Here is a 10,684-nt window from a genome sequence, read left to right as displayed (position 1 = left end):
GAGGCGAAGGAAGTCCTCAAGGAAGCGCACGAAGGGGTTTGTGGTGCACACCAACCCGGTCCCAAACTTTATGACCGCATCAGAAGAATGGGATACTTCTGGCCTCATATAATGACTGACGCAGTTGCATACGCCCGAAAATGTCATGAGTGTCAGATACATGCGAATTATATGCACCAACCGCCGGAGTATTTGCATCCGTCGGTCACATCATGGCCATTTGAAACTTGGGGAATGGACATCGTTGGTCCTATAAATCCCCCGTCGATCAAAGGTGACCGGTTCATCTTAGCAATTACTGACTACTTCTCCAAATGGGCTGAAGCGGTCCCACTCAGAGAAGTTAAAACAAGCAACGTCATCGCATTCATCAAACACCATATTATCTACCGGCATGGTGTCCCAAGACGAATCATACATGACAACGGTCCTCAGTTTGTCAGCAACGCCTTTATCAGGTTTTGCGAGAAGTTTAAAATTCAGGATATCTCGTCAACGGCTTATAATCCCACAGCGAATGGATTGGCTGAAGCTTTCAATAAGACTATCATAAAACTGTTGTCAAAACTCGTGAAGACCAATAAGCGAGATTGGGACGACAAGCTCGGCGCGGCTCTGTGGGCCTATCGTACCACAGTGCGCACGCCGACGGGAGCAACCCCATACTCTTTAGTGTACGGGTGTGAAGCCGTCCTTCCGTTAGAAATACAAATCCCATCTCTTCGAATCGCTCTCGCAACCCAGATGACGACCGAAGAGCAACATCAGAAACGCCTCGAAGAACTCGAGATGTTTAACGAAAAGCGCTTAGAAGCTCAGCAACATATTGAGTTCTACCAAGCCAGAATATCCCGAGCTTTCGATAAGAAGGTTCGACAACGGAGTTTTAAGGAAGGAGATTTGGTCTTAACTGAAAGACGGCCTATGATCCTTAACTCCAAGAAGAAAGGTAAATTTGAACCCAAATGGGACGGACCATTCGTAGTAGAGACAGTCTACTCGAGTGGCGCATATCGCCTAGTTACCAAGGATGGTGACCGGCTCATGATGCCAATAAATGGCAAATTTCTGAAAAAGTACTACCCTTAGTACATTCAGAATTCATTATTGACGGGAAGTTCCTGGAGAATACCATATACGATATTCTTAAGGATAACCCGGAAACAACCAGCTGTTCTCTAAAATAATTCAAACCTGGTTATAGGGAACCCCTGCTGTAATCGTCTAAACAATCTTTTGTGAGATGAGATTTGATTACTTGTTAGAACCAATCTTTCCTCACAAGAAAATTCTTAGTATCCCTCATTATCAGATCAGTTTACAACAGGCCTAAATTCCTTGGGCCAAGTCTGACTGCCACTATGATTGATACTCGCATTCCTACTTTGAAGTTGCCTTCCCCTCTTCGGCAAAGAAGGCCTTCGCTCTACACTGAACGACCAAACCTACGAAAGTTAGGGTCGTCTCAATATCCCCTTTTGGTCTAACTATCAAGTCACTTGGGCCAAAATTGGATTTCTCTTCGATAAACGAAAACAGTTCATGTCTGTCTCTTCAGCCAAACCTATAAAAGTTAGGGTTGGAGTTTGAATTTCATCTTGATAAACAAGAAAACTTATTCCCGGATCAGATGACCTAGACTATAAAAGTTGGGGTAAACTGAATCCTCCCGATTCTCAGGATGGAGATCCCATTCTTAGTTTCATTTCACAGATTCTTGAAGTGGAGATCCCACTTTTAGTTTCTTCTGCATATCAAGAATAGAATATAAAATTCTGCTTCTTTGATATTGGGTTCACTTCTCCCTCAAAAGAAGGACTGAAGAAAGAATATAAAATTCATCCTCTTCAGTATCTGGTTCGTTTTTGTCCTATAAAAGGATGCTATATTTTCAACTCCCAAAATCCGTACCTCACAGGTACGGGGAATTTTATCCCGAATCCTAAGAAGGGATAAGTCAACGTCTGACACACGTTGCCGGTTTAGTCTTTCACCGATTGAAAAAGACACCAGAATTCTAGTCTGGGGAACTTGATCCCGAAGCCTAAGCAGGGATGAGTCGGCACCTAATACGCGCCGCCGGTTTGTCTTTTACCGTAAGAAAATGACCAAGTCTACGTATTCAAATTCGTAGCATTAAGTCTAAAGGGGTTCATCCCTTTAGCACAACGTTACTTGTGAAACGGACCTAGATAATTCACAAGCTAGCCCGATTCAAACGGTAGTCGGTAAAGGCATACCAAATCCGTTGACGGCTGAGGATTTGCCAAAAATCCTACAAGTATTATGGTTGATTGTTCTAAAAAAGAATGAGAAATCATAATAAGAATAAAAAGCGCACTGAACAAAACACGCATGTCATTAACAAAAAAAGTTCGGATACAGCAGTCACAATCACTTTACATTGTATTTTAGACTAATGATTTCTTGCTCAAGCTTGATTAACTCTTCAGCATAAGCACGTTCAAGCTCACGCTGCAGCTCGGTTTTGAAGGAGTCCTCAGATGCAGATAAGAGTTGCGCGGCTTCTTCCTCCATCCTGGCTAATCTTTCCCTCGAGAGCATCACTTTGCTGGATATCACGGCCTTGCTATGCTCCTCCCCAGCCTTGGTCACCTCCAGAATAGTTCTTCGCTGCTTCGCCTCCACCAGCTTTCGCTCAAGCTCCGCTATTTCGACGTCAACAGAGGCTAACGACGAGTCAATTTCACGTAAATGAGCCGATCTTTCGGAAAGAACTGCCTCCGCTTGGTCGACCCGTTTTCGCTGCGCCTGAATCCCAATTTCGATCGATTCTCGAGATTCACGCCATGTCTGCATACGAGCTTCCATTTGCGCAGCAACATACCCAGAGACACCAATAGATTGGAGTTCCTGGAGTTTCACAAACCTACGCTCAAATTGATTTACATCGTCGGTCAAAGCTTCAGCGATGTCAAGGGAGACAGTATCCTTTATTAAGGCTATTTTGCGCTCAAGGATCGGGCGAAAATCACCGAAAGGGAGTCTTTTCTCCAGAAGTTTATCGACCAGTGACTCTACGAAATTGAGAAAATTGCCAACTTCCAAGCAGAGGAGGAGCTTATCTGGGTCGTCATCAGACAATAAAGCATCAACGCGCGCGCGAAGCTGAGATGACGATCCTAGAAAAGAAGAAGAAGAAAACGCAAAATCATGAATATTCAGAAATGACAAGTCAAAAATATGTAAGAAAAAGATAGCACACGAGATTTACCAGCCCCTGAAGAGCTCTCTGCGACCGAATGCACTACCCCCGCCTCTCGCCGCTCAATTTCGCATGTCGCTGGGGGTGGCCCAGGTGTAATAACTGTTGAAGCATCAACCACTTCAGGTGGTCTCACAGGCAAACTCTCAGTTGCAGCAGGCGTGGTAGTCGGTGTTCCCAAAGAAACCGGAGGTTGTTGCGGAAAGTCTGATGACCGAGCGTCAATAACAATTCCTGCCAAAAGCAAGAAATCAAGACCCTCAGATTCATCAGATTTCCCGTTAGGAGTAGTTGCATCAGTCGTTATGACTGGTCCTACGATTTGAATCTGCCGATGAGTGGCTAAGGAACCACGAATAAATAAATCATGCGAAGAAGAATCTTACGTGCGGGTGAGTCAGCGGTGATTATCGGGTCAACGGCCTCGTATTGGGCTTGTTCACGTAACATATCATCCAGCAACATATCGTCGGAAGCCGACACTGGTTCACGCGAAGCCAGATCCTCTTCTTCAAAAGATGCGTTTTGGGAATCCTCTTCTTCACCTTGACCCTCTATTACCGTATCTGTAAAAAAGGTGCGAGGGTCAAAATATAGTCGTTCCAACATGCCAGACTATATAACAAAACTTTACCTTCAATGGCAATGTTGGATTCCGGCACCTGTTCGCTTCGATCCACCTCTTGTAGCTTTTCTAACAGAGTAAGAAGCAGAGAAACAGTTAGCGGGGATACGAATTCTCCATCGGTCATTGCCCGCCATCCGAAAAAGGCGCTACTGGTTTTTAGAATACCTAGACTCTCAGCATGCTCGGTCAAACCTGCCTCGATGTCGTGACCCACCTCGGTCTCCCCGAGAACGTTGGTCTCTACGCCTGTACCCTCTTCTGGCCTGATTCCCGGAAGTGGGGTCGAGAAATCAAGGTCAGGTGAAGAGGCGTCAAAGACAAAGCCGCTTGGTAAATCTCCTCCTGCAAAGTACGAAAATTGTTTAAATTCGAAAGCTCAACGTATGTCGGAAGGAGCTATACAAAGAGGTACTCACCCCTCTCAACGGTAACACCTTGAGTCGAGGGCATCGTTTCAGGATTGCTCCTCCGCTTAGAAGTCAACTTCTTGCGTTTAGCCGGGCGTCCCTCTTTAGTTAGCCTCTCCTCTGAAAATTTAGAGCGCAATTCACGCCTTGGAGTAACCCGATCCGCGGAACGAGACCGCGTCCAAGGGAGTAGGCCGGACTCTTCTCTCTCCTCCTCAGAAAATACACCTGGGATTTCAACCGACATATTGTTAGGATAGGTGAACAAGACTTGCATCTTTGGCCTCTTTACATGAGGTGAAGATTTGGATAGTTGATCTACATATTCTAAAACCTCAACACACCAAGTTTGGGGTGAATCCGTCGTCGTTTGACCCTCCATCGAGCCATGTGAAAAGTTCTATTCATTCAAAACCGTTAAAATTGATACGAGTGGATGAAGGGTTCAAACGACGACGGGTTCACCCCAAACTTGGTGTGTTGGGGTTTTAGAATATGTAGATCAATTTCAACGAAGCGGATCATCCAAAATGTCGCTTAATCATGTGATTTTAGAAGCGTCATAGGAGGAAATCCCCTCCTATGACAAGGATACCCATTAATCTCTCTCTCTATATATATACATACATACCTACCTACCTAGTATAGAAATATCAAATCCTATGAGATTGTTTTCTTCCTGTTTTAAGTTAAAAGTATAAAATTTCTATTTCAAGTAGTATGATACTATATTTGAGATCTACTAAAATAAGTTTTAACTTGTGTTGGAAGGCACAAGACTATGAATCAGTTACTTATAAACAGCATTAATAAGACATTGCAAATATTTTGACAAACACGTTATCCAATATAGCTGAAAAGAAACTAACATTGTTATCACATGATTTGATCTTCAGCCTCCACAACTACTTTTAAAAATAGGCTAAAATGTTATAATCCGGAAATTACCTTTGTTGCACAATGAGCCCATGATGAACCTGGTGCTGAAAATTTGTTGCACAATGAGCATCTGCCATGATGGAATTTGTAAAGGACGGCCATGATCTGCAGATGCAGCGAAGGAGCACAGTCAGCAATGTGAGTCAGTTTGATGTACATGGATTCTGATAAATCTGGTGAATATAAAGTGAGTAGAATAAGATATCTCCGAATATATTTTCTTCAAATTCAAAGGTTCTTCACACACACACTTCTGCATGCATGTCCGTGAGGCACATGCATGCATTACACACCCATACATGCACTATATATGCATGCATGAACACACCTCGCATACATGAATGCATGTGCGCACACACAAACACACATGCACAGGCATGGGCAATGACAATTTTTAATATTATCATTATCTATATATAGAAATTTCAGATGTTATGTTATTGCTATCTCAAATTTTTGAGAAAAGTTTTCAAGTTTCAGATTATCTTTTTTTTACTGTTGATTCTAAATTTGAGATCTCTTAAAACAACATGATCCAGCAGCAGCCATTTTTTAGAAACAGGTTCGAATTCCTGAACAAGGGAAAAGGCAAAGAAGTTTGATCAAGGTGGATCTTTTTTTCTTTTTGGAAGTGCCAAAAAGGGAAAAGGCAAAGACTACTTCTTCATCATGTATGCTTTTTCCCCCTACATATACATTAGCCACATAATTTGTCTACATTTGCCACATAAATTATATACACATGTAATCAGGTTATACTTGCACAAAATCTTGTATTTGTCTCGCTTAGAATCCGCAGAGCCTGGGAATACAATAAATTTACACATCATCATCCTATATCTACTATATACGTTTTATTAGGCAAATGGAAATAAGGGTTTAAGTTTAAGTCATTGATGTTATAGCCGCTGGTTGATGGCATAACATATCCATTTTCATAAATAATTAAACAAGGTCATCTGCAAAATGAAACATGATTGAGCAAGAAAAGTTGGAAGAGTTAAGGATTCTGTTAACAAAGCAAGAAAAATGGCTTGTAAAAAACTTCTCTTTTCAGAAAGAAAAACCATTACAAAATATAACAAGTTTTAGAAACTAGGCAAGAGTGCAAGGAAAGTCTAGCACAACAAATGGGTCTTCAACAAGTTTTTATTCAAAAAGTGTATCGGCTAGCTCCAAAAGAAGACAGAATAAGGATTGTTTTGAGGAAGATACATACAATGTTTTAAATATTGGTTTGTGGGGATTTATCGGGCGGTCAAAATTCATATCAAATAGCGGATATCGGGGATAAGTAGTATTTATCAGAGTGACATTACCGGATGGTGATATACATAATATAGTATATTAAAATTTAATCTAACCATATGTAATGAAATATAAACATAGCAAAATGTAAATGTAAAAAATTATGTTTAGAATCACTAACCAAAGGTAAAACTCAGGTCGGGTCGGGTTTTAAAGTCCATTCAATAGGTGCCCGTTACCCGAAGTCAAAACTCAAACAAAGGCCGATAATTCCTATTTTTGGGCCGACAATATCGGCCAATAACTCACTTTATCGCCGCATTATCAGCGATAAACTTCCAAAAACGATAACCGATTTAGAATCGAACTTATCATAGTGGAAGGCCCCCAAAACCAATAATTCGCCGATAATATCGGTTTATCGGCTGATATTTAAAACATTGGATACATATGATTGTTATAAAATTTTTACCTTAATTACCATGCATATATGTTATTGATATGCTCGTAATCTGCCGGAAGTGTTTGTTGGTGAATAAAAGAATGTTCCAGCCTACAAGGACAAATAATTGATTAAAAATTTGTTAGGCTCAAATGTCAATTAAGTAAACAACAGTTGCTAGAAATGTCAAAATAGGAAAATCTGATAACGAGGTACTGATTGAGCAGAAATAGAGCTCATATGCAGTTAATTAGGGAGGTTACAGGCACTAGAAACATGAATTTTGGAAGATACTGAACTAGACTGATTAAGCAGAAACAAAACGATAACACGTACATTATCCCCTAGCTAAACAAAACGATAACACGTACATTATCCCCTAGCTAAACAAAACGATAACACGTACATTATCCCCTAGCTAAACAAAACGATAACACGTACATTATCCCCTACCTTAATTTCTTTCGACGCACAACCCATACTATCCACTCTGATGTTCTCTTGTAACTTCTTCTTGACATTGTCATCATATATTTTCTATAGTTTCATTGCCGGTATTTATGTTTACTCATCACTTACTAATTCCAGTCATAGTGTGCGAATTCTGAAATTTATAGTTTGTACATGCTCCAGGTTTGATTATACTGTCAACTCTGATCGATCTGCTAGATTCTACTAATCTAAAGGACGGATGTCTAGAGCCAGGATATTCTGGCATCCGAGCAAAGCTCTGTGGCCCAAAACAGCCGCCTCAGGACTTCATGATTCAGGTGCGTCTCTATGCTAATGTAATGTTTAGAAATTAATTTGGGGCATCTTTATTATTTCTTTCTTTGGCATGCTTGTTGATGTCTGAATTAAACCTTACTTTTCTTTCTTGATTTCTGAACTGGGTCTTTTTCATTTTGTACATAAATTTATTTGTTTCAGACTATGAAGAACAGACATGCATAGCCTCACGCATTACGAATGCAATATGCAACATCCCCCTAAAAAACCCAAAACAGGGCGCATAAAGACCGGCCTTCCGAATCGACCCATCAGGCCAATGTAACGGCCGACACTCCTTCAGTTTCAGATCAAGCGCGAAAGTACGGCCGTAATAGACGTCAAGAACGTAAAAAGATTCATTCTTTGAGCAAGCAATGCGGGTGTTTGCGGAGCAAACCTCACTGAGGCCGGCGATTCCACCGACAGTGCTCTAGCTGCCGGTATCCGACGAGAAGACGTCGACCTCGTCGGAGCCACGGCGGCGCACGGGATCATCCCCCGGCAACGGGAAAGATACGATCTTGAAGGAGCGGGTATCGGAATTGGGATTGAAAGCAAGGGCCAGCTCTCTGGAAACCCTGGGCGGCTTTGGGATTTTCGCCCGCTTTCTCGTCGCGGAGGGAATTAGGGTTTGAGAGGAGTAACAATCCGTTGCAGACGGAGATTAGGGATCTGAGCAGGGATCTGATCCCTAATCATCGGGATGATGATGATTATCCATTAATGAGATGTTTACGCTCATGATGATGATGATGATCCAGCGTGGCGTTTATATAGTCTCTTGAAATAATTTTACGCCATGATTACAGAAGATGTTTTTTTTTGGGCAACATACCCGAAATCATTAATAATTTTAGAGTTCTGATGCAATAAGAAGTATTTTAAAGTTAATAATTGTTTCCAAATAAAAGATCTGATAGATGTTGCCTTTAATATTTTATCTTTTATTACTTACATTAGGAGTCTTGAAACTTTAGGAAGCCTTATACGTCTATATATAGACCCAGGAGAAGAACTAATTATCAATCAATTATTTTCCCACCCTCTCTCTCAAAGTTGATCAATGGAGCGAATCCCTGAAGAATTGCTTCTTGAAATCCTCTCCAGAACTCCGACCAAGTCTCTCCTTCGTTCTGCGTGCGTTTCAAAGGCATGGCGAGATATTATGCACAAGGACCATCATCTCCGAAGCCTGCATTGCGACCACTTGCCCTCTGACAATCCTACGCCTCTCTTCTTCTCCAACCGAAGGAACGAAAACCTCTCCATCATCGCCATCTCCTTGGCCCAAGACTACGTCGCAGGGAAGCCTAAGATATGGCATATCCTCAAAAGACAGTCATTCGCGACGTGGAATAACGGTACGTGGAACGAGGACGACTACAAGCTCGCTAACACCTGCAACGGACTTCTCTGCTTTAGGCCTAATAATTACCGACAACCTATTGAGATCTGTAATCCTCTCTGTGCTGAGTACAGCACGCTTCCTGCTTACCCGATGCAGGATATTTTCAGTTGCTCAGTCGGGCTGGGCTTCAGTCCCTCAACGAAAGAGTACAAAGTAGTCGTGATTGCTAAAGATCATGGCTACAACTTTTCTCTACCAGAAGAAGGGTCCCCGGGCAAGCTATCCATACGCACTCTGGGCGCCGAAGAGTCATGGAGAGATGTCGGAGATATTTATTTCAATACACGCCATGGTCCTATTTATATCGACGGGAAGATACACTGGACAATCTCCTATGCTAATTCATCAACAGCTTTGCACCTGTTATCTTTCGACCTCGGAACTGAAGAGGGAAAGGTAATAGACAACGTTCCGAACAACGACGGTCAGTTGCAGCTCACACAGCTCAAAGAGGGCATCTCTGTCATCGTTACTTCAGAGTCAGACATCAAGATATGGACTCTCAAGGAATACCACAACATAATTTCCTGGGAAAGAACGCATATCATTGAGCTCCCCCGCGCACCGGCAGGGACACCTTCTAGGTTTCCGAGACTCGTTGGCCTGTGGCAACGCGACGATGCTTTGCAGGTTTGGTTACACGATGTGATGATCCTGTACGATGAAGCAAAGAATTCTGAAGAAGGGTGCAAGATGTACGAGGAACCTGCAGTTTCAAGTACCTGGCGTCTTCACACAAGTTACGTGCCGAGCCTTGTGCCTCTGAAACGAATAGGCTGTGAAAGCAAGAAGGTATTTGCTGATCAAAATCATTTGATTCAACACGAGGAACTACCACCTAACTGTACTCCTAAAAGGGTAGTCATTGAATTAAATCTTTAGATTTTCTTCGTTCTTGTATTCAATAGAGTGAATAGTTTTATGTAATACTGCCACAGAATCTGAATCTACAATGATCTTTACATTCCTTGTAACTTGAGCCACTGTAATATATCAAAAAGACTGATCATCCTTCTTGTTTCTCTAGTGCGAATGCAGTAGATGATAGAGCATATATTGATAAATAATTGAATTGGAAAGTGAATTATGCTTTTTTAGATTATCATGCAACAAGTCAAAACTAGGCATACTTTTAGTATAAAGATTGAAGGCTCACAGCATAAGTTTCACGGTTCTCATTAGCATCCTTCACGGAAAAGATCATTGATTTTATTCCATTGCAGCGTTGTAGGTTGACGAGCATGAATAAAATGCGATATCGAAATAAACAGAGAAGAAAAGACTTTATGAGCTCTGCTGGATCATTCTTGAGAACAGTCCTATATGTGCAATCAAAAATACCACCTTTAATGCAAAGCAGTTACAAACTTACTATCCATCTAACATAGTTAATAAACTACTTCGTATTTCATTGCGCGAATCCGGGCATAGAAACACGGTAAATAAACGACCCAAAGGTTATTAGCGAAAAGAAAACGAACAAAAGAGAAGAGTTCTTTGGAAATCAAAGTACCACCTTCAATGTAAAACCAGTTGCGAAATGACAATCCATCTCTGCTTAAAACTTAACATGAAACAGAAAGCAATCTTTTGAGCTAGAAAAAACTCGAGATAC

The 10,684-nt window shown here is 41.6% G+C and overlaps 1 protein-coding gene and 1 long non-coding RNA gene across 2 annotated transcripts; one reads left to right on the top strand and one right to left on the bottom strand.

Annotated features, from left to right (window-relative positions):
- Window positions 4,898-8,414, bottom strand: LOC109839699. The gene is made up of 3 exons (XR_002246706.1): window positions 8,059-8,414; window positions 6,921-7,001; window positions 4,898-5,305 (listed from the first exon to the last, which is right to left on the bottom strand). It is a non-coding gene; the product is annotated as an uncharacterized LOC109839699 (long non-coding RNA).
- On the top strand, window positions 8,725-9,951 carry LOC109836245 (F-box protein At3g07870-like). Its single transcript, XM_020404109.1, has one exon. It carries the CDS (start codon window positions 8,725-8,727, stop codon window positions 9,949-9,951), a length of 1,227 nt encoding a protein of 408 aa, XP_020259698.1.

This window comes from Asparagus officinalis, chromosome 4 (assembly GCF_001876935.1).
Source record: "Asparagus officinalis chromosome 4, Aspof.V1, whole genome shotgun sequence".
Classification (NCBI taxonomy): domain Eukaryota; kingdom Viridiplantae; phylum Streptophyta; class Magnoliopsida; order Asparagales; family Asparagaceae; genus Asparagus; species Asparagus officinalis.
The sequence above is the reverse complement of the archived record's forward strand: the minus strand, read 5'-3'. Positions and strand labels throughout refer to the sequence as shown.